Here is a 25471-nt window from a genome sequence, read left to right as displayed (position 1 = left end):
GGTACATTGCTTTGGCATTCTTAAGACCAAAGTGCATGACCACATAGCAGTACACTCCTTTATACATTTGAAAACTTATGTTCTTGGTCTGCTACATGCTTTTGGATTTGATTGTAGCTGGAATACGCATCCAAGAAGCTTAATAACTCTTATCCCGACGTGGCATCTACCATTTGATCAATTCGTGGAAGTGAGAAACAGTCCTTTAGCAGGCCTTATTTAGGTCTGTGAAGTCAATGCACATTCTCCATGTTCTGTTTGGCTTTAGGACCAGCACTGGATTCGTTGTCCAAACAAGATATAAAGCTTCACGAATGAACTCTATAGAGGCTAATTTCTCGACTTCTTTCTTTACAGCTTCCGCTGAAACCAAATTTAACGATCTTTTCTTCTAGCAGACTAGAGTCGCATTTTCATCGATGTTTAAGGCATGGAAGATGGTTTTTGGGTTGATTCCTATCAAATCTGCATGGCTCCATGCCAGTATGTCCTAGTTCTTCTTATCTGTGGATACAATTTGCTCCTTCATTGCCGGAGACAAATTATGTCCCACTTTGATAACTTTGGTGGGGTCTGTTTTGCTAACTCAATTGCACTACTGTGTTCCTAAGATGAAGTATGGGCTAGTCATACGGGTAAATGGGTAACGAACAAGTCAAAGAACCCGTATAGTACAATTAGGCTAGAACCTAACCATCTCAAGATTGAGATCATTGATCTAGGATCAACTAAGTGATATTTACTTAGAAAAGATATTACGGTAAGTTTATGATATATTTTCCACTATAAATATCGGTCCAGTCTGATGTATAACCAATAGATCCAATACAAGCTTACTTTGCTAATACCTTGGAAAAGACATTCCACGTATGCAAGTGTAAGTAAATCACATTGTTAATTATCATATCAGTGTAAATCCAGTATACTGATAAATCATGAAATTAATTTAATCATATAATCATGATTAATTTCCACTGTGTTGATAACACAATAATCATGAAAAATAATGTGATAGAGATTTAATAGAATTTATATATCAAACATATAATTATGAAATAAACATGTGAATCAAGCATTACACTAAATAAGTAATAAAATAGTTTTGTTCTTTTATTGATGATAATGAAATTAAAGATTATACTGAAATAGAGTTTTAGTAAGGGCACTAAATCTAACAAGGGCTATGATTTTTTTTTTTTTTTTGTATTAGGTAATAAGTAATAGTTAAGTACACAAGTATCACTTTTTCTTAAAAAAAAAAAAAAAAATCAAGGTATAACCATGAAAAAGATGGTGTAATGATAAATGATAATAGTAATAGTAAAATAATGGAATAAGAATGGTAATAAAAATTGGTGATAAGTTAAAAAATATATATTTTTTTTTGTATTTATTAATTAAAAAGATATTCAAATTAAATCTATTCTCTATTTTATATAAAATTTAGCTATTAACCTAATTCTTGATTTAACAATTTTTTTAATGTTTTAATTAAATCAAAACTAACGGAGAGTTAACGCTTTAAAATTTAAATTCAAAATATACTAAAACATAACATAAAATTTCTCTTTTTTCGACGCAATCACAATTGCAGAAATTGAAATTGAGAGAATATTCTAGAATGTTAACGAATTATGCCTCAAATATTCAAGAGCTCTCAAATCAATAAACCAAACCCATTCTTCTCCAATGAAAAATTTTGAACCTATCTTTCTAAAAGCTTTCTATGTTGTAAGCCACTGTCTTCACACATTACATGAGTTTGAAAGGGGCAGATGAACTTGATCATTATTTTGATGCTCACATGTGCTAGTCTTGAGCCACAACTACACACCTAAAATGGCAGAGCTACCGAAGGTGGAGGCGGTTCGGAGGGTCGTAGAGGAAATTACTACTACTACAAAACTCACATTTAGCGTCAGTTTTAAAGTGACACATAAAGAATTTGTTTCGATTGTCTAAACTGACGCTATAACCATAGACGCAAATATTGAAATTTTTGCTTCATTCATTAACTGACGCTAAAAGTTTTTTGTTTCAATTCATAACCGAAGTAAATAGTAATGCACTGACGCCAAAATATTGTTTTGTTTTAGTTATAAACTAAAAAAAAAAAAAAATCGGAACCTCTAACTTCGAGGTTGTGCTTTTGAGAAAGACTATCGTTGTCGCTCACCGCAATAAGAATGAGTTTCATAATTCAATCTCATTTTGTTAATTAGCCATGTGTACTTTAGCCCTTTTAAACAGTTAGTTAGTTTGCTACAATTTAGTTCTACATAAAGGAAGAAAATGTGATGATGATATGCCATGTTGTTTTGGTAACTTTATCATTTGATTTTGTTATGAAAGATTGTGTTGTTCGATTTCCTTGATAATCTAATCTGCTTATTACTTGTTTTTTTTTTTATGGTTTTACGCCTTGAATTGTTATTGTTATAAATGACTGTAATCTGAATGATAATGTCAACTTTATCTATCTGCATCTATTGAAGAAATTGACAAAGGATTTAGCTATGAGGTTGTCTAGTTATTCGATGAAATAGAGCTATTTTTTTTCATTGGTTTTGTAGAAAGACAAGTTACCTTCATTTCCAATATTTTCTTGTGATAATATTTTGTTTCGAAATCAATGAATAGAAAAAGGAAACAGATAATAGATTTGGGAAAGCAAAGGGGGGGTTTTTGACAATCGACAAGAAACAAACTTAACATACGACGACATGTAAGACATAATTACATTCTCAATTGGTTTACATAATTTTCTTCTCACTTGCTTTCGGAGCTCAAGTATGGACTCGATAGAGTTTCGACTAGTCTGACGTGATTAAACAACCTCCCTTTCTCTTTCTCTCTCTCTGTTGTTTTTCATTAACAAATAAAAGCCATTTGCACATGATTTTCCAATGTCAACACTAGGACCTTCACAACAATGAAATAAATTACCAAACTTTGATACGCATATGTAGAGAAAGAACAATTAAGGTACATAACTTAAAAAAAACATCAAATCTTAATACAAAAGTTATAATAAGTCTTTCCTATCATCATCATCCAATCAATACCAATACCATCATCATCAACAATCATCACCCACATCTCGTAAAAGTTAGAAAAATCGATTTGTCCAATGAGAAACATTTACAAACCTATCTTCTAGTAAGTCTTTCCTTATTTCTGGGAGAATATTCACTTTTTCAATAACACAACGAAAATTGATTTAGGGACATGGTAGGGACTACTCCCCAAGCCATGCAAGCACACAAAGGAGACCATCTTCTTCTTACCATTTTTATTATGACCAAAGTTATAATAATGGTGGTGTTTCATTGCGAATAAGGGGTCATCATTAATAAGATGAAACCAAGACTTACAAACTAACCTACAATTTACTACAGAATCAACATCATCCACTCTCAACAAAATTCTCTCTACAATCTCTTCTGGAATTAGGCAAAATCTATTTGTTCCTGCATCAGTATCAAATTCAGTACTCAAACTATTCAAATCCTTGTCCTTGATAAGGATAAATCATTATAATGATGGTGTATCTAATCTATGATCAAAACTAGGATTAATAATAGAAGAGTAATTTACCAGTGTGATGGGTGAGGCCATCCAAAGCCATTTATTAATTTGAAATTTGTAATGTATCTGAGAGAAGTAATTTTGAGAAGAAAAAAATATCAAAACAACTAAAAGTTTCAGTCTTTCAGATCTATCTTCAGTGAAAGGCTTAATATCCGTAACATAATATAATTCAAACAATAGCACAGACTTTCAAAATTCAAAATTCCAAAATTAGAGATAATATATATAGTGATCCGAAATAAAAATATTATAATCCAAATTTTACAGTCATTCTAAAAATCAAAACTAATAAAAAGTTTGAACTTTGAATGAAGGAATAAACAATATACAGTGAATTTTGAACTCACAATTTTGCCCCCAATAGTTGGTTGAAGAGATTGTATGGTGGTTTCCTTGCTAACATTAAATTTTTCAGCTTTGGTAACAGAGAAAACAGAAAAAGGAACAATTTTTCACTTCTCTTTCTCTCTCGCAAAGAGTTGAGAATTGTGTGTGCTAGGGTTACTTACAAGTCTTAAGTTATAGAAAGTAATAAGAAAAAAACTAGTTATGATACAAGATTACTATAAAAATTGCTTCTTTGTTTCCTTAAAAAAACAAAAATAAAAAAAGATTACTATAAGTGTTTTCTTCAAAAAAAGAAAAAAGATTACTAAAAGTGTCCCTCCAAGTTGGGCCAGGCAGGTGAGGCCTAACTTGGAGGGTTTTCCTCTATTCATACGGGTTCGTACGACTTGATGTTAACAGGAGGTCATGCGCCACCGATCGTGTACAATAAATATCAGAGTAATGAACATTGGACAGAAGGATATGTTGCTTTTTGTGCTGTGCACCTTTCCCAAGTCTAACATAGGAGGCAAACCCTTGATTCTGTGGGACTGGGGTCTGATGTTAGAAGGGTGCCACGTAGTACTGCACCCGGACACCTCTTCGACTACTCCTCTAGGACTACCCCTGAGGGTATCCGGTTGTGTTTTCCTGAACCTTTACTTCTCTGGGCGAGAGTCCTCCTTCCGGGACCAAAAAGGTTCGACTTTCAAAAGAGGGTTATGATTGAACCCGAAGCCGTAGTCCGACTCCGTTTATGGGCTGACCCATTGCTCTGTTTGGGCTTGACGAATGTGCCTGTGAGTTGATTTTGGGCCTTGGAAATACACATGTCACCCATCCGAAAACGCAGGTAACAATAAGAACAAGTTTCATAATTCAATCTCATTTTGTTAATTAGCCATGTGTGTTTTAGCCCTTTTAAACAGTTTGATGTACATTATAAAATTTTTATAATAATATACTTAAATACACAAGTGTTGATGCTGAAAAATGGCCAACTGCGTATCGTCTGATAAGCGATAGCGACAACTAAAAAAAATAAAAATTAAAGAGAGAACACTATAATTTATAGTAGTTCACTCCCTATATTGTGATGGTAATGGAGCTACGTGTACTTCAAACTTTTATTGATTACGAAAAAGTAAGTAGCTTAATTTTTTTTTTAAAGTAACTGCAGCAAAAGCCCAAGGAAAAATTATGAATTATGATTGTGCAGTGTCTTATTTGTATTTCTTTAAATCCTACAAAATTTATTATGTACAGTATATTAATATTAGTTGTTGAGCTAAAAATTTAATTGTGCAGTAAGTGTTTTTATTGGCTACTAAGGTTCTTGGAATGTAAAAAAAAACTTATAACATAGTTGAGCTTAAATGATTTTTTCATCTTCCCTTACTTAAGTCTAACATTATAACCTGATTAAGTCTTTTTGATTTTAAAACATTTGTTGTTGATATTAGTAGAGAAGGTTAAATGATGCAAGTATATTGAAAAATTAGTTTGTGGATTTGTTTAGATTGAGTTGAGCTTATATGGTGGAGTTCAAATTATTGTGGTTATTTGTGAGTCCTATTAGTTATTTTTTATTGAACTTTGAGGCAGGTGAACTGAAATTCGGATTAAAAATTGCAATGGATATTTCATGGGAAACGCAATGTAGTGTATATGGCAATGGTGGCTGTAATATCCGTTAACTCGAAAGGGTATTTCTGTAAATTTTACCACTGAGGGTATTTTTGTCATTTTACATATTTATAGATTTAAATTTATATGAGATTTTTTTTTTTGTGAAAATATAATGACTTTTCTTGGCATGTGCTTAATGCTTAATAAGTATATATAGATATTATTCGATTGTGTTAATTATTATTTAACTTTGATAAATATTATTATTTATGTGGGTATAATAATAGTGATATATGTGATATAATAATGTTGATATTTATCATTAATTATTAATTTTTTTTTATATAATAATATGGGCAAATATTATTATTATTATTATAATAGTGTACGTATATTATAGTGATATATTGTACGTATATCACGTACAATATGTGTAAATATATCACGTAAGTAGAAGACCGAATATTGTGGAATGAGAATCGTTCCAGTTTTAGGTGGCGTTTGGTTGGAGGTATTGAAATAGAATAGAATGGAAAGAAAACAATTTTCATTCCATTCCTTTTGGTTGCATTTTAAAGTATTGGAATGATGTTCTAATGAAATATTTTTTCTACTATTTTTAAAAATGAAGGAAAAACTATTAAAATAAAAAATTCAATGATTTCTTTATCAATTTTTTGTTATGATTTTAAATTTATGCTGTCAAAAAATTTCTAAAGACTCTTAATTTTAATAATATTTATTTTATATAAAATATATATTTGTACTATGTTTTTTAATTTTTTCTGTAAAAAGAATATTAAGAGCAATTTTTAAAAATTATTTAAATTAATTTTTTTTAATAATAGGATATAGTTATTATTTGATGCGGTGGAAATATATTTTGAAGAGTTGGATGTAGAATATTAGGTAGTGTTAATTTGACCTTAAAAAGAGTGTGAAATTTGGCGCCATAGCCAAACACATTTGGCTAAATTGAATCAGTTTTTCTCATAATTAAAGGTAATCTAATCTAAGGGTGAGAAAAGGCAAGCTGCGGATGGCAACCTAATCCAACGGTGGTAATAACACAACTGGGGAGAGAAAAGTTGCAGCAGAGAAAGAAAGAAAGGAAGCAAAAATGTGAGGAAGAGGCAAAGGAGGAAAGGGAGGAGCCAAGACTAGAGGCATGGCAAGGTTCTCAGGGAGAACATTCAGGGGTGAGACTCAAGGACGAACTCTGTAGGGATTCGGAGGTTGATGGATTTAATCTTTTCTAGTGTTAGTGGTTAATTAATAGTTTCAATGTTGTGATTACAGTCAATGTATTTTAGTATTGAATTATTATAGTTTCGTTTGTTAATAATCTTCGAATTTTGGGTCGGTGTTTTGAATTTAGAAATTGAAGATGAAAGAATTAAAGACCGAATTAATTAATATTGTAAGAAATTGAAGCTTTTTTCAAGTGAATTAATGCATTTAGAGAGTAGTTATATATTATGAGTTGAATCATGAATTAATGTATTAAATGTGACTGAAGATTACATGATTAATGTGTTAATTATAGTTGAAGAAAATTACAATGTGTTTATGAGAAAATTATAATAATTAATTATGTTATTAGTTCATGTTGTATTGATTGAAGTTGTTGTTGGTTGTTGTTGTGAAGGTTGTAATAGAAATTAATTGAAACACTTAGAATATGATGATGTTGTTGGAGTTGTAGTTCTCATTCGTTGTCATTCAGAAGTTGAAGAAGATTTTGGATATGATTGTCAATATCATTATGATTCTGTTGCTGTTGTGGAGCAAGATTATACGGTGGATCATCGAAGTAGTGTTGCGGTGGATAGTCTGCTTGGTTCAGCTGATTAAAGAAAAGTGTATCATCATCATCTTCATCTTCATCTTCTTCTTCTAAATGTTGATCGAGAGTAATGTTGAAATATGATTCCCATTCTTCTACTGATAGATTAGGATTAGGAGGAGGATTGGATTCATGTTGATCTATTTGATTATCATCATTAATATTTGGAGCTGCTGCTGGTACTAGTTGTTGTTGTTGTTGTTGTGACAGAGGATCATTATTCTTGTTGTCTTCTTCTTTTTGATCTTCTGTTGTTGTAGATGTAGTAAATCTCTTTCGTTTTCTACTCTCATCATCTTCATCTTCATCTTCATTTTCTTCTCCATCTCCATTATAGTACAGTTTGCACAAAACACATTCATCAAGAGTAGTCTTGTTGTTGTTGTTGTTGTTGTTATTTGGTTGTTTGTTCATTAATCTATACTCTGTTAGAAGCCAATTAGTTTTGTTGTCGTCATCATCCTTATTAGATGGTTTTCCCATATAAAACTTTAGATGTGTTTCGTAGCCAATTGTGTTGCCTTCAGAGGAGATTATTGGATAACATCTCGAACTTCTGTAGTGTCCGTCTCCAGCTGATCGAGAAGGTCGTTTGTTTCCACCTTCTGATAATTTATGTAGCGGACTAAATAAGTATAAGCAACCTTCATCGAACCTCTGCAATGGATATTTTTCTGCATAAAATAGTTAATAATTAAGAGCCAGCCAGGTATAATAATAATATAAATGATATATAGTTAGTTGCTTACGTATGAGTTGCCATGGATTATACAAGTAGACATTATCTTCATTGATGTGCATTGGTAATGAGTGTCCATTAACCTTCTTTTCAAGATAATGAACAATCAGTTCTTCTTCGCTGGGTGCGAACACGTAACCAGGTGGTAGATTCTTCGTCATTGTATTGTACGTCTCGTAATTATGTTTCTCAATTTCTCAATTTCTTTTCAGTATTATATAGGTATATATAGTATTATATAGGTATGTATAGGTGAATATTTTATAAATATCTGAAAATGTATATAAAATAAAATTATTAAAATAAGATATTTAAAAAAAAAATATTTAAGATATAAATAAAATTTCTGGAAAGTTATAATTAAAAATAAAACGTAATTTCCCGCCATAGACAAATACGGTCTAGTCACTCATTCACTAAACTTTCGCGCATTTTTATGGAAACTTCAAACTTTCACCGATCCGAATTAAACAAATCCAACGGTTCCTAAGCCAAGCTAGCTCTACACGCGGATCGTGACCTGATCCAACGGTTCACGAATAACTTCCCCACATTTATAAACATTCCCCAAACTGACTAAGTCAACAACTAGCTATCTAGAGAGAGACAGAAGAACACTGAAGTTTCTAGAGAGAGAAAGTTAGATCATCCGAAAATGTCAGGAAGAGGAAAAGGAGGAAAGGGTTTGGGAAAGGGAGGAGCCAAGAGGCATCGTAAGGTTCTCAGGGACAACATCTAGGGAATCACCAAGCCGGCGATTCGCCGTTTGGCCAGACGTGGCGGCGTTAAGCGTATCAGCGGTCTCATCTACGAGGAGACTCGCGGTGTACTCAAGATCTTTCTTGAGAACGTTATCCGTGACGCCGTCACTTACACTGAGCACGCTCGCCGGAAGACTGTTACCGCCATGGACGTCGTCTATGCTTTGAAGAGACAAGGCCGTACTCTGTACGGATTCGGAGGTTGATGAGTGTGAGTCAGTCAATGCTTTAATCTTTTTAGGGTTTATAATTATTGTTTCTGAGATTTGCAATTGGGATTAAGCTATTGGAAATGCTCAGATTTCAATCTTGAGTTCTTGTACATTGAATATGAAATGCCTATTTTGGATTGAATCAAAGAATTTTGATATTCATTTTCCCTATCTGGAATTTACTGTTCTGTTTGGAGTCAGTTAAGAAATTGATTATTTTTCAAAGAATTGATGAATAAATGGTAAATTGAAGAAAGAAAGATATTAGAGAAAAAAGGCCTTCGTAGTTGAATATCAGGCCCATTATGGGAGCCCATAAAAGTGATTGGGCTAAATTGTAAAGTCCATTTCAAATAATGATCGCATGAGAGGAGTTCAATTCGATTTAAGAAAGTTTAATGTAAAATGATCTGGTTTTGATTGCTTACAATTTTAAGTTGTGAAATGTTTTTTTTTTTTCAATAGATAATTACCATATTTCACATTACATATAATTTAAAGTACAAATAATAATGATTTTACTAACAAGTCTCAAGAACCATTGTAATTTAAAAGACACCATCTTTAATGGTTACACCATTTTGTTGTACAATCAATTTTGTGAAAAATTTACTTTTTTTTACATTAACTTCAATAATTCACATCAAATTTGAGATACAATTTTACACCATATTAAATTATTTTACTTAAAAATAACACATTTTGTACCATTTCCATTAATAATCAATAATAACTAATTTATAATATAATTATGTATATTATCACAAATAACTTTTGATTTTTTTTGGCTAACTAGTAATTTTTCTCCTTGAACTTTGACATGTACTAAATTGTGCCCCTGAACTTTTTTTGACCGTTAAAAATTCTCCCTGAACTATTGAGATTGTTAAATTTAAGGATTTTTGTCTAATTTTAGTAAAAAATTCTAACATGGATGAAAGTTCAAGGGGCATGATTTAATACATATCAAAGTTTGAGGGGCATGGTTTAATACATATCAAAGTCTGGGGAGCATGGTTTAGTACATAAACAATTATTGAAACAGTAAAATTGAATGAAATTAGACAAAAGTCCTTAAATTTAACAATCTCAATAGTTCGAGGGGAATTTTTAACGGCTAAAAAGTTCAGAGGGCACGATTTACTACATGTCAAAGTTCAGGAGAAAAAATTAATTAGCCTTTAATTAACGACCCTTTTTCAACTTGAAAAAGAGTTTTAAAGTCTTCAATACCAAATGGCCTTCCACTTTAATTTTTTTTTAGGAAATTACACTCTATACCCTTTTTATATTGTCCTCTTTTATTTTTACCCTCTTTTTTAAAGTCTATCATTTTTACCTCTTTTTTTAAACATTATACCAATTTTGCCCCTGTCACTTCAAGATATTTCCCATGTGACTCTCTTATGTCAGGGTATTTTGGGTACAATACACATAAAAAGAGGTATGTTTCAAATAAATATAAAAGTAGAGGTAAATTTGATTAATTGATTAATAAAAGTGGTATTTTTCAACTTACCCTTTTTTTTTTTGTTTTTTTAGGCTGGATGCCTTTATTATATCATATTTTTTATTTTTTCGTATAATCTTTTTATTTTTGGAAGATAATAATAATAATAATAATAATAATAATAATAATAATAATAATAATAATAATAATAATATCTTTTGTAAAAAAAATAATAATTATACTATTATCTTAAAAAAATTAAAAAATACCATGTTTTATGTGGTGTAGTGATAAGGATATATTTACAAGCATCCTTTCTTGTCTGGATTAAGGGTTCTAAATCCACCACAATCTCTCTTAAAAAAGATTAAAGGTGTGGTGCCATCTGTGATGAGAATCCTTGAGGTGACTATTAACGACACAATTAAAGCAAGTTGAAATATAAGACCCTTATAGCTGACACGTGGTCTTCGGAATTGTAAAAAATGACTGATGGGATGGGGAAGGCATATGCAAAACGTGAACTCCTTAAAAAAATGAGTTTTTCCAAAAATACTGGATTTTGGTTAAAAGTTTACAATTTTACTGTCACACGATTTTTTTTTAAAAAAAAATACTATCTTTTTATAAAATAACTGTAAAACAACAAAACAGAATAATTAAGACCACAAATGGAACAACTAAAAAACAATCGTGGAACAACAGTGAAAACTTAACACAATACACAGTATAAAACTTACACAGTATTTTGAAAAAAAATATCATCTCACAGTAAAAAAGTAAAAAAATTAGAAATTTTAGTATATGGTATAAAAACCCCCCAAAAATTGAGGAAATTGCATTGTATACCCACTTTACTTTATCAATTCTAATTTTTACCTTTATTTTCATATTCTTAGAGATATACTCACTTTTATATATAATGTCCCCATTATAGCCCTTAGGTTAATGTAAATCATATGCTACACTTAAGTGGAAAGCGAGAGTATATTAGGTAACTCACTCACAAAAGTTGGTAGATTTTAATGAAATATAATATGAGGGTATTTTTTTATTAATTAATGGATATAAAAAAAAGATATTCCTCAACTTATCCTAAAAACATTTAGAAGAGATTTTTCCTCCTTTTGTTTATTAGGCCTATTATTATGTTGTTATTTTCATATTCTTTAAAATATGATATTTTTCTAAATGCCACTCTCTTGGAGGGCCCAATCCGAGCCCAAACCTGGTTAATCTACCCAAAAACCGAAAATTAAAATTTCAGAAATTCTGAATATTTTATGACAGATTTTCTTTCTTTTTTTTTTTTTTTTTTTTTTTGAGAAAGTTTTGTGACAGATTTTCGGTACACCATTCTTGCAATTCATACCTAAAATAATATATGATCGTAGTTTTGTTTTGATAAATTAATGAGGGTAAAATAGTAATTGAGTAATGTATATCATTTAAATTTGAATATATATGTGGATAAATTGGTGCACACATGATCATCACCAAAGATCTATTCAGCTAGGATTTATTTATTATTTTTATATATATATATCTTTATATATTAAAAGTGCCTATCTAACGGCAATTCTTGGTTTAACGATTCTTGGTTTTTATTTAGCCTTAACAATTAACTTAACAGACTGTTAACGTTAAACGTTAACAAATAAATAAACCCAATAATTAAACCAAAAAATTAAACAATTTTTTTTTTAAATTAAAAAAAATATCTTACCCACATATCTCTCCAACAAATCCTACAATTAAACTAACATAGCATACGTGTATAAAGATATCTTTTCAGTATATATATATTACATAGTAAAAAAAAAATCCTTTGTACTAGGAAATATTTAAATTAAACTAATCAAGTCTGCTAGGTTTCTTAAAATTTTAAACAATGTAAAAATAGTCATTAATTTTGAAAAACAAAATTAAGAAAATATAATTTCAATAATTATAAATTTGTAACGATTCTTTTATTTTGAAAAGTTAATTACGTGAAGTTAATGGAAGTGTTAACTTAAAAGAAAAACAAAATCTATTTCTTTAGCCCTAACCGATTTACTAAAATCATGGGATCCAGTGAAAAATAAGAGTTTAATTAGTCAACTCCAACGATTAATTAAGAAGCTTCTCATTCGCAAAAATTTTGAGAAAGATTAATTAGTCACATTTTGAAGTCTTAGGGTTGCATAGTTCGTGAGATTGAACCCATCTATCCACCTGAAAATCAGATTCATGAGTTTGCCATATTTGGAATGTAAGTATATAACATAAACATATATTATATATCATGTCTATATATACTTATGGTTAATTACTACTTCTTTTTCATGTTCTAATATGTATATATATAGTTTGAGGAGTAAAGGAAGATGATGTATTTGGATGTGGATATCCAATAAGTGTTCGAAAACATAGATCATCTATTAATTTGACATGGAAGATGGGTACTTCTACGCTATATATGATGGATTGCTTCTGTGAGAAAACATGGAGCCACTCACTACTCCAGTTCAAGCTCGGATATTGCCAACAATGCCCTGATACTCGGGTCAAATGGCGGTGCCATCGATGAATGTGATGGTTGCCATAAGGCCTACAGTTACGCTGGAGAATGTGGTTTTAGGACTTGTTTGGCTTGCAATGAGAAAGGTCTCATCAAATGCCATTTTTGCTCTAGGGTTTCCCTGCAAAAGCCAATTGAAGGAGGTCTGAGCGCCGCCGCGCCGGAGATGGTAGGGGTGCCGTACGACAAAAAAAAATTACCAATTGGTGCTCTGTTAATTTGGTAACTTGAAGTATTTATTATTATTATTATTAATAATAGTCAATTATTTATTCTTATAATTCAACATTTTAATTTATATTTATTAATTATTTAATTTTAATTATTTCTCATGTTTTATATATTTATAATTTTACTTTTCATTCCTACAATATTTATTTATTATTTTTGTAAAATTTCTTTTTCAGAATATTTTTTATTTATTATTTTATGCAAATTTTATATTCTTCTTCTTTAAAAATAATTTTTCTTCTAATTTAACATGTTAGTCATTCTTTTTTTTTACTATTTTTTAATTTTATATAGGTTATTTATTTTAATTTACTTTTTTAAAGCAAATCGTTTAAAAAATAATTTATAATTAATTACCGAATTCTTAAAAAAAAAATTACTAAAACTTAAATAAAACTAATATTTACGTGGCATGCCACGTAACTTTCATCTAGTATATATATATAAATGAAAATAAGTCTTACATTTTAAAAAATATGTTGTTGAAAAATAATCTGCAAAATCTAAATCATTGGTGTCACTTTCATTTTTAAATGTATTATATATTTTATGTGTATAAACAATTATTGTCTATTAAGTACTAATTAATTAATTATGTAGTGTTCAACTTATTATAGTTCTTAAAATTAAGTTAGCATTAGAGTAGTTTATTTTTATAATTCCATATTATGATTTGATTATACATAAAACTAATTAAAAGAATTGGATATTTCATCCTGATGAATGATTTAGACATGTATATATATATCTATGCTATATATAAAATGTATAATAAGTAGCTTAATTGTATAGTTATCCAACCCTAATTATAATGTTTAGGTTGAGTTTTTTTTTTTTGAAAATGAAATATCAACTTCATTGAAATAATTAGCATTCAGAATACAAGAGGGAGATTAACTCATCCCAAGCATTATACTCAAAAATGCTACGACCAGAGAGAAAACGAGAATGCCTTGCAACAACATGGGCAACTCGGTTTGCTGATCGTCTAATAAAACAAATCCTAACATTATTGAGAGAAGAAAGTAAAATTTGGCAATCATGAATAATCAAACCAAAAATAGAATTCACAGAGTGATTACTACGAATGCCTTGCACTGTGAGCATACTGTCTGTCTCAATCTCAACATCAGACCAATTGTTGCTCTTTATCCAGCTCAGAGCTTCTTTGACTCCCATTGCTTCAACGACTTCTGCATCATAGACCCCGCCGAAGTACTTAGATTTAGCCTCGATGAGCCCGCCAGAGCTATTTCGGGCGACAATCCCGAACCCGTAAGAATTATCCTATGGAAAGAGAGCCGCATCTACATTTAACTTGATTTTGTTTGATTCAGGTTTAGTCCAACGCTCAGCTCCATCTCCTCTATTCTCAAAGAATAGCGAAGATAGGGAAAGGTTATCTTGAGCGTTACGCCAATGATCAAGAGTTGTTTGTGCAGATGCAATGACTTCAGCTTGCGAGGATGCCTTATTCTTCCATACAACAAGGTTACGGGCCTTCCAAATTGCCCAACAGAGCATTGCTGCCCGTGAGGGGAGATCCTCATCAGATGCCGTAAGTACTTTATCAAACTAACCACCAAAAGAGTAGGGGTGGTTCGTATCATAAGAGATACCAAGAATGTTCCAGCATGACATAGCAAAAGGACATGTGAGAAGAGCATGAACAATTGACTCTGCTTGGTTTGTACACATAGGACAGAGCCCAGAAATGTTCACATGTTTTGTTACTAATTGAAGACAAGTGGGAAGACAATCAGTAATTGCACGCCATAGCAGATTCTTTACCTTGGGAGGTATCTTCAATTGCCATAACTTACGCCAAAACCCAGAGTTATCAGCGCTAGTAAGCTGGGGTTTATTCTTCTGCAGCATGACATAGGCAGTTTTAACAGAGAACAACCCAGAACGGTCTCCCGACCAAGACCAGAAATCAGAACCAGAATTGAGAGATAACGGAAGACCCAAGATCAGATTGGCATCTCGGTTGTTGAACAGGTCCTCAACAACCTCAGAGTCCTAAGTTCGTGCTTCCAATGAGAAGAGAGAACTCACAGTGTTATGCAAAAGAGCTGGATGAGTTGAAGTTACAAGTCTGTTCCCACTATCAGGAAGCCAAGGGGTAGAGAGGATCCTGGTAGTTTCACCATTTCCAATAATACGCACAGCCCCGAGGCGAACCACACTTTGAGCAGCCCAAATACTTCGCCATACAAAACTGGGATTATTTCCCAAATCGGCCGATAGATAATCACTGGTAGGAAAATATTTGGCTCTGAATACTTTACCCACCAAAGAGTCAGAATTACACAGAAGTCTCCAACCTTGTTTAGCTAGCATTGCAAGATTAAAGTCATGAAGAATTCGGAAACCCATACCTCCTTCCATCTTGGGCTTTGCCATTCTTTCCCAAGACATCCAAGTAATACCACGACCCTTACTTGATGTAGTTTTCCACCAAAAACTTGCCATAATCTTCTCTATATCCTCACAAATGCCTAAAGGAATTAAGAAGACGCTCATGGCATAGGTAGGAAGAGACTGAATCACAGTTTTGAGAAGGATTTCCTTGCCAGCTCGAGATAAGAATTTGCCATCCCAGCTATTGATCCGAGCCAAAACCTTATTCTTTAAGAAGCCAAGAATAGAGTTTTTGTTTCGACCAATAATGTTAGGCAAACCAAGATAAAGACTACCTTCTGACGCTTCAACCATTCGAAGAACAGAACAAATACCAGCACGAGACTCAACAGTAGTGTTGGGACTAAAGAAGACAGAAGACTTGGAAAAATTTACTTGTTGTCCAGAAGCTTGTTGGAAAGTTTGAAGGAGAGTATTAACACTCAAAGCAGCTTCCGGAGTGGCCTGGCAAAACAGATAACTGTCATCTGCAAAGAGCATGTGTGTTATGGAAGGAGCACCACGCGCCACCTTGCATCCATGGATAAGCCGATTTGCTTCAAACTTGTTAATGAGTGCCGTGAGACCCTCAGCACACATAATGAAAAGATAAGAGGAAAGAGGGTCACCTTGTCGAATACCTCGGGAAGGAATGATGGGGCCAATGACATGTCCACCATGAATGACATTATAACTGACCGACGATATACAAGCCATAACAAGATCGATCCATTTCGGATGAAAACCCATATGAGACATGACAGCCTGAAGATAGTTCCATTCAACACGGTCGTAAGCTTTGCTCATATCAAGTTTTAGTGCCATGAACCCCTTCTTACCCTTTGTCTTCCTTTTTAAATAGTGCATAACTTCAAAAGCAATCATCACATTATCAGAGATAAGACGACCAGGAATAAAAGCACTCTGATTCACAGAAATAATCTGATCAATTATACTTCTCATACGGTTTGCAAGGACTTTTGAGAGCACTTTATAGAGCACATTACACAGTGCAATCGGCCGCATATCACTCATCGAAATAAAATTCTTCTTCTTCGGGATCAAGACAAGATTAGTGACATTCAGACCAATAGGAATCATACCAGAAGCAAAGAAATCAGTTACCATGTTAACAATGTCACTACCAACAACGTCCCAGTGTTTTTGGAAAAAACCAGGTCCCATGCCATCAGGCCCAGGGGCTTTATCCGGATGCATTTGGAACAGGGCATGCCGGACTTCATCGGTGGAAATGGGCTGCAGAAGCAGATTATTTTGATTTTCATCAATGCTACATCTTATATCATCAGCAACAGCATTATGAAAAGTACCATTAGTAGTAAACAAATCATCAAAATAATTAGAAATAACATCACTAAGCCCAGTGTCCCAATTTGACCAATCGCCATTTGGTGTTTGCAACTGATAAATTTGATTACTTCGTTTACGGGAACTAGCAGTAGCATGAAAATACTTACTATTCTTATCACCCGCATTTAACCAGTATTGCTTTGACCTTTGCTTCCAGTAAATTTCCTGCTGAGCCAGAATCTCAAAATAATTATTTTTCTCAGTTGCATAATCCTGAAAACAGTTGTCAAGCCCAGAGTGCTTCAAGGCAGCCAGTCTATCTTTACTTTTAGCAATGCGTCTCTTAAAATTACCAGTGAGACCTTTTCCCCAATCATCTAGTTGAGAACTGCATAGTTGAATCTTCTCAAGAAGAGAAAGATGACTATTATTATCCCAACAAGATCTAACTATATGAGCACACATAGGTTCACGGCACCAAGAGTTTTCAAAACGAAAAAGATAAACATTGTTGCGGTGAGAACCATGAAATAAATCATGTGAACCATGCAACATGAAATGTTATTCTGATCTTTATTAATAAGTAAATCTGATTATATGAAATGAGTTTTATTTAGGGCATAAAACCCAACACCAACAGCCAACTACGCATATATTTTCACCTATCTATGAATGGTTGAAGAAGCGGTCTCTGCACCTAGCTATGAATGGAAGCCCAACATATAGGAAGTAGGGATGACTTAGAATAGTAGACGTTATACCAGACTGGGACAATATATTTTACGAAACCCACTTATTAAGAAGGATGAAAGAATAGATCTTTAAGGAGCAAGTACTATCTTGTTGGATATTCCATAAGTTATACACTTCTAAGTTAGATGGTAAGAAGTATGAATAGTGTATGCAAAGACTTTAGAGAGAAGTCTATAGAAATGAGTCAGGAGAGGACGATGCCATCATATAGAAAGGAGTGTAGTGTGCTGAATAGAATCCAAAAATAAAAAGATAGAAAGAGACATGATAAAATTGCTTGAGGTAATAGCTTATGAAGGTATCTTAAACACTAAGAGATAAACAGAGCATTAACAAATAAAAGATTACCGAAGGAAAGTTGTAAACTTTAAACTCAAGGTCATCTACTTGGTGGAGGAGACAATAGAGTAAAATGTGCATGGTTTCGACAGTGACATTTTCAAAGGAGAAAGACTAAGAAGGTCTAGGCACGACTAACAATTTGGGTACAACATGAAGAAGAGATAACAAGAGGACAACTACTTGGAACAGGTCACAATTGCACAACTAATACATTGTGAATACAAATTTATGGTGGGTGGTACAACAAACAGCCATAGAGAGGAGATCACAAATTCAAAAGAGGAAGAAGAGAAATTAACTTTCACGAGTGACATACTTAGATTCTACATACCCATCGACACAACAATAGAAAGGTAGTGCATAGCTTAAGGAGAAAACGTTAGGAAAGACTCCCTAATATTAGAGACATGGGAAAAGTGAGACACATATAAAGCCAAAGTGACGTATCTTAAAGAATTTCATGGCATGACAAGGGCCATACGAGTCTTTGAGAAGTGTTGGGATTAGAAAATGCTCATGAAACGTAAATGGATTCAAGGCACATCGTAAGCAAACAAAGCTACAATCCACTCACAATTTGCTTTATGGACAATAGTATAAGTATGTTGGAGTGTCATCATAAGAGTCAACTAAGAAAAAAAAAAACTCACAAAGAGTGCAACTTTTATTAAAAGTGATGGTATTTTTGCGCCTTACATCGCTCGAGAAGAGAATGACAATGGATCTGACAAAAGTTAAAATTATTGAGAGGAATGAATTTTTATAAATATAGATATTTTTCCCGACCTAGAGGGTTAGTAATGGAGAATCCTAGAAGAACACATCTAAGCTGGAATGAGACTGTAATATCCCAGAAAATAAATAATATTTAAATAGACATATTTTAATAAATATGTAATTACTTGAGAAATGAAGTAGGATTATGATCTTACTTAGGTAAATTGTTGAGAAATTATTTAATGAAATACATTATTTTTGGGCCCGGTAATTGTGGAAATTTAGCGATGTAATTAGTAATGTCACGGCGTTAATGGAAGAATTATTTTGAGAATAATCCGGATTAGGTTAGAATTTTATTAGAATGTCGGGTTGAGGGCTTAGTGAAATTACCAAAATGCCCTTAGGTTATTTTAGAGATTTTTTTTAGCTTTGTGGGTAATTTAATTATTCTTTAAATAATTATACTTTTATTCCTTTTTATTTTTTATTTAGGGGCTGAGACTTTTTTTTTTAAAAAAAAAATAAATAAATAGAAATAGAAAAGAAAGAAAAAGAAGAGAAAATCTTATTATTTAAGTTACTTGGAGGCTAAGTAACTTCATCATCTTCAACTCCTCTCATTCCCTCTCTCGAGCAAGCTTGAGCCAGCCATTAGGAGACTTCTTTTCCTCAGCAAATCCACCATTGCAGAGTTGAATTCAACCCCCAAGCCAACCTAGAACCTTGAGGTAAGTTCCTCCTTATGTTCTTGGTGATTTCTTAGGTTTTAAGCTAGGTTTTTATTAATTCTTTATGGGTGTTCATGGCTGTAGGCTTAGATGAGTTCTAAGCATGATTTCTTAGTTGAATTAGGTTTGTTTGTGCATGTTTTATTTGATTTCATGGCTGTTGAGATTGTGTTGTGTTTGAAGAAGCTAAAGAAATTGATTTTCTTTCACTTGAGTATATGAATTTGAGTTAGAGATTGAACTATTGTAATTTGAAGATTGGGGTATGTTATATTTATGTTATTATACTGTTTTGGAAGGTTTGAGCAGGTTTGGTGGAGGTTTGATTGGTTTTTGGGGTGAAAAACCAGAAATCACCATGGCTGCCAGGAAAAAAAAGGCAGGCCGTTTTTCTGGGTGCCTGAAAAACGGCCGACCGTTTTTCCCAGGAAAGGGGGATTTTGGGTTTTTCTCCTCAAGTCCGATCTGATTCGGGGTGTCTTTCGGAGTGGAATTCAGGGTATTTTAGAGACGGTTAAGCTAGTTTGATCCGGGGGAAAGTAGGGTGTGTTCGATTGTGAGAATTAGAGTTGATTATCAGAAATTTGATTAAGGTTTTTATTGAGTTTTGGTTGTCGTGACATAGGACCAGGATCGCCTAGCTTGTTTTCCACTCGAGTTGGCCCGTACGCTTGAGTTCAGAACTAAGGTAAGAAAAGTGGTAAGCACCGTATGTGGTTAAATATTAATGGTTGAAAGGTTATGGCCTTGATTATTATCAAGACTTTGATTAAATATTTGTTGAGCCTAGGTTATGACCTAGGGTTGGAAACGGTTATTACCGTTACGAGTAATTACTCTTGAAACCGCGGTTAGGTTTCTTACTTATCGTTTGCTTTATCGGGCAACGATAGTGACATATTCAGCTCGTGGTTAACGAGTGGTAAAGGGGTACTTTATAAAGTACCAAGATTGTGTAATGTGAATGTGTAATGTGTAAAGGAATACTTTATGATATCGTATAATGAGTAAACATATTGGTATGAGATTAAATTGATAATCATTTTGAGTTAACGTTTTGGTTACTTTTCTTGCTGAGTCTCTGTGACTCACAGGTGCTTTATGGTGCAGGTAAGGGGAAAGCAAAGGTTGAGCAGCCATGAGTTCGGGGTCGTAGTAGCAATGTACATATCAGCCGCAGTGTTTCGGCCCAGTGAACAGGATGTTTCATTTTGATAGTATTTTGGGATTACAAAGTTTATAATGTAAAAGTACTAATAAACTAGTTTGTAATATTTTGAAAACAGGGGGTCCCCATAGTTCTCGTTGCTTATCTTCTGCTATAAAGAAGTTTATACATGCTTGATTTTAATTGCAAAAAAAATTTAATTACCCACACTTTTGGTATAATATAGTATCTATATAAGTATTTTATTAAATTGCACACACGTGGCATCCCCGTTGGACAGGGCGTTACAACATGGTATCAGAGCGCCAAGGTTTTTAGATCCTGAAGACTGATTCGATATGTACATTGGCTGCAAGGACTTGTTCGACTCATGGTTCAGTAAGCTTTTAGTTAAAAGATAGTTTGTTAATTTTCTGATTACCTGATTACTTGAATTGTGTTGATATTGGAATGGTGTGGGTAGGACTATAATATATGGAAATACTTATTAGTATTGTTATTACCTGGAATGTGACCGCATGTGTATAGATTATGCACCCGAGGCGGACTGGTAGGGGTACCCGCGAGCTAGCTGGGCTCGGGGCTCCTGCTGAGGGCGAGAACCCTCTACCACCACCAAACTGGGAAGAGTTATATGCTGCAATGCAAGAGACTATTCGGCAACAGGGTGAGCATATCAGAGAACTGAGAGGGCAGCGAGCTCAGCCTGCTTTAAACCCTAACCCTGATCCTTCGGCACCTCTAGTAGTGCCACCGAATGCAGGGAACCGTTTGGAACCTTTGTATGAGCGGTTCCGGAAGCAAAACCCGCCAGTGTTTGAGGGTGGTGCTGATCCACTCAAGGCCGAGCAATGGATGAGTATGATAACATCCATTTTTGATTTTATGCGAGTTGAAGATAATGACCGGGTTAGGTGTGCTACTTATATGTTGCGAGATGATGCCCGTATTTGGTGGGAGATTATCTAACGGTCATGATTTGAATAACATGACCTAGGAAGCCTTCCTGGCCTTATTTTATGAAAAGTATTATAATGAGTCTATTCGGGCAGCAAAGGCAGAAGAGTTTATACGGTTAACTCAGGGTAGTATGACTGTGACGGAGTATGCCACTAAGTTTGATCGACTGGCAAAGTTTGCCTCAGATGAGGTGGCTACTTAAGCTGCTAGGAAAGCAAAGTTCATTCGAGGGCTGGATGAACACATCGCCCGGGATGTGATTGTTGCTTCTAAACAACCGGGGGTTGCCCGAACTTATGCTCAAATAGTTGAGTTGGCCTTAGTTTCTGAGGGTGCAGAAGCTCAGATACGAAAGAAAAATATTGCCAGAAGAGATTCATAGAAGCAAACAGCAGGTGCTGGTTCGGGTAGGGGTACTGATCCCGGTGACCGCAAGAAAAGACCTAGTGAATCATCAGCTACAGGCCCAAATAAAAGGTTCCAGGGTAACCAAGGTTTTCTTCCTGGTGGGAACGAAAACTGGCGGACTTTTCCTGAATGTCCGAGATGTAAAAGGCGCCACCAGGGCGAGTGTCAGGCCAGGGCCTGTTTCCACTGTTGGGTGGTGGGTCACATGAAGAGGAATTGTCCACAGCTGCTACGAGTAGAGCAAAAGAAGGATGGTACACCCGCTCCTGCTCGAGTGTTTGCCCTGACTTAGGCTGAGGCTAATACTGGTCCTTCTACTGTAACAGGTCAGCTTTCTGTTGCTGGTACTTTATAGACTGTCCTAATTGATTCTGGTGCGACGCATTCTTATATTTCAAGTAGAATAATTGAGAAGTTGAATAGACCTAGTGATGTGCTTTCTAGTGGTTTCGGAACCTTGCTGCCTACTGGGGAGTTGGTTATCTCCAGCAGGTGGGTTCGATCCCTTCCAGTATTTGTGGAAGGAAGAGAGTTATCAGTTGATCTGATAGAATTGAACCTGGAGGATTTTGATGTTATTTTGGGGATGGATTGGCTTGCTAAATACAACGCCACCATTGATTGTAAGAGAAAAATGGTAACTTTTCAGCCTGAGGGTGAGGATCCTTTTGTATTTGTGGGTAAGATGCAGGGATCTCGGATTCCCTTAATTTCAGCACTTAAGGCAAGGGATTTGTTGTGTGAGGGGTGTATTGGTTTCTTAGCAAATGTAGTGGATACTACCTGGGAACCACAAGCGGGACCGGAGCATGTCCCAGTGGTTCGAGAATTTCTGGATGTTTTTCCAGAAGAGTTACCGGGGTTACCGCCAAAACGTGAAATTGATTTTGAGATTGATCTAATACCAGGAGCAGAGCCTGTGTCAAGAGCTCCCTACAGGATGGCGCTTGCAGAGTTGAAAGAATTAAAAGTGCAATTACAGGGGATGATGGATTTAAAATTTACAAGACCTAGTACTTCACCTTGGGGTGCACCAGTTTTGTTCGTGAAAAAGAAAGATGGAACTTTACGAATGTGCATAGATTACCGGGAGTTAAACAAATTGACAGTGAAGAATAAGTATCCTTTGCCAAGAATAGATGATTTATTTGATCAGCTGCAGGGAAAGACTGTCTTTTCCAAGATTGATCTTCGGTCTGGTTATCACCAACTGAGGATTCGGGAGGAGGATATTCCCAAGACAGCTTTCCGGACCCGGTATGGCCATTACGAATTCCTGGTTATGTCCTTCGGATTAACAACTGCCCCAGCAGCATTTATGGACCTGATGAACCGAGTGTTCAAAGACTTTCTGGATGATTTTGTTATTGTCTTTATTGATGACATTCTAATTTATTCAGACTCAGAAGAAACTCACGAAAGACATCTTCGAATGGTATTGCAACGTCTCAGGGAACATAAGTTGTATGCCAAGTTTAAGAAATGTGAATTTTGGTTACCTCAGGTGAGTTTTTTTTGGGACACTTGGTAAGTAAAGATGGTATTTTAGTGGATCCAGTGAAGATTGAAGCGGTACGAGATTGGCCTCGACCTAAGTCAGCAACTGAAGTTAGAAGTTTCCTGGGGTTAGCAGGGTATTATCGAAGATTTGTTGAAGGCTTTGCAAAGATTTCTACGCCTTTAACTGAATTGACCCGAAAGAATTGTAAGTTTGTTTGGACTGACAAGTGTGAAGGTAGTTTCCAGGAATTGAAGCAAAGGTTGATTACCGCTCCTGTGTTAACCTTACCAAAAAGTGATGAAAAGTTTGTGATATACTGTGATGCATCCAAACAGGGGTTAGGTTGTGTTCTTATGCAGTCAGGGAAAGTGATTGCTTATGCATCCAGGCAATTGAAGGAGTATGAACAACGGTATCCTACCCATGATATTGAATTGGCAGCAGTTGTCTTTGCACTAAAAGTTTGGCGTCACTATCTGTACGGTGAGAAGTGTGAAATTTATACAGATCACAAAAGCCTCAAGTACTTTTTCACTCAGAAGGATTTAAATATGAGGCAAAGACGATGGTTAGAACTGGTCAAAGATTATGACTGGAAGATTCTCTACCACCCTGGTAAAGCAAATGTGGTAGCGGATGCTCTAAGTCGGAAAGGACCAGGGCAAGTTTATGAACTAAAGGAAATCTCAGCAAAGCTGGCTGAGGATATGACGAGAGCGGGAATTGAATTTGTAATTGGAAAACTTGCTAATATCACCATACAGTCTGATTTATTGGAAAGGATTAGAGTAGCTCAACAAGGAGATCTTGAGCTACGGGGGCATAAGGAGAAGTTAGAGGCCGGATTGGCAAAAGACTTTTCATGTTTATCTGATGGGTTTTTACGATACAAGAACAGAATCTGTGTGCCGGTTGATAAAGAAATCAGACAGGAGATTCTTGATGAATCTCATACTGCACCGTACTCCTTACACCCAGGAACAACCAAGATGTATCATGATGTGAAAGCTTTATACTGGTGGTCGGGTATGAAGAGGGATATTGTTGAATATGTGTCAAAATTCTTAACCTGTCAACAAATTAAAGCAGAACATCAAAGGCCAGCAGGTTTGCTTCAACCTCTAAAAATTCCTGAATGGAATTAGGAAGACATCACCATGGATTTTGTAGTGGGATTGCCCAGAACAGTAGGGTATTATGATTCTATTTGGGTGATAGTGGATCGATATACGAAGTCTGCTCACTTTCTCCCGGTAAGGATAACGTATACAGTGGATCAATATGCTGATTTGTATATCAAGGAGATAGTTCGGCTCCACGGTGCCCCAAAGTCGATAGTTTCGGATCGAGATCCAAAATTTACATCCAAATTCTGGGGAGGCTTACAGCAAGCAATGGGTACTAAATTAAAATTTAGTACAGCTTTTCATCCTCAAACCGATGGTCAATTTGAGAGGACTATCCAGATACTTGAGGATATGCTGAGAGCATGTGTAATGGATTTTGAAGGTTCTTGGAACAAGTACCTACCTCTGATTGAATTTTCTTATAACAATAGTTATCAGAGTACCATTGGCATGGCTCCGTATGAGATGCTTTATGGAAGGAAATGTTGTTCACCTATTCACTGGGATGAAGCTGGCGAACGTAGGTATCTTGGACTTGAGGTTATCCAAAGAACGAGTGAGGCTATTGAAAAGATTCGAGCTCGTATGCTTGCTTCACAAAGTAGACAGAAAAGCTACGCATATCTAAAGCGTAGAGATGTTGAATTCCAGATTGGGGATTTTGTTTTCCTTCGGGTATCCCCAATGAAAGGAATTCGAAG

General features: G+C 34.4%; 1 protein-coding gene, 1 long non-coding RNA gene and 1 pseudogene across 2 annotated transcripts; 2 read left to right on the top strand and 1 right to left on the bottom strand.

The window, feature by feature from the left end:
- Positions 1–7061: 7061 nt before the first annotated feature.
- On the bottom strand, positions 7062–8370 carry LOC115721938 (NAC domain-containing protein 41). The gene is made up of 2 exons (XM_030651044.2): positions 8143–8370; positions 7062–8067 (listed from the first exon to the last, which is right to left on the bottom strand). Exons 1-2 carry the CDS (start codon positions 8291–8293, stop codon positions 7256–7258), a joined length of 963 nt encoding a protein of 320 aa, XP_030506904.2. The 5' UTR covers positions 8294–8370; the 3' UTR covers positions 7062–7255.
- A 344-nt stretch (positions 8371–8714) lies between these two features.
- Positions 8715–9276, top strand: LOC115721939 (histone H4-like; annotated as a pseudogene).
- A 3042-nt stretch (positions 9277–12318) lies between these two features.
- LOC115721110 (uncharacterized) lies at positions 12319–13443 on the top strand. Its single transcript, XR_004012380.2, has 2 exons — positions 12319–12809; positions 12907–13443. It is a non-coding gene; the product is annotated as an uncharacterized LOC115721110 (long non-coding RNA).
- Positions 13444–25471: the final 12028 nt, after the last annotated feature.

Source organism: Cannabis sativa, chromosome 9 (genome assembly GCF_029168945.1).
Source record: "Cannabis sativa cultivar Pink pepper isolate KNU-18-1 chromosome 9, ASM2916894v1, whole genome shotgun sequence".
Lineage (NCBI taxonomy): Eukaryota > Viridiplantae > Streptophyta > Magnoliopsida > Rosales > Cannabaceae > Cannabis > Cannabis sativa.
The sequence above is the reverse complement of the archived record's forward strand: the minus strand, read 5'-3'. Positions and strand labels throughout refer to the sequence as shown.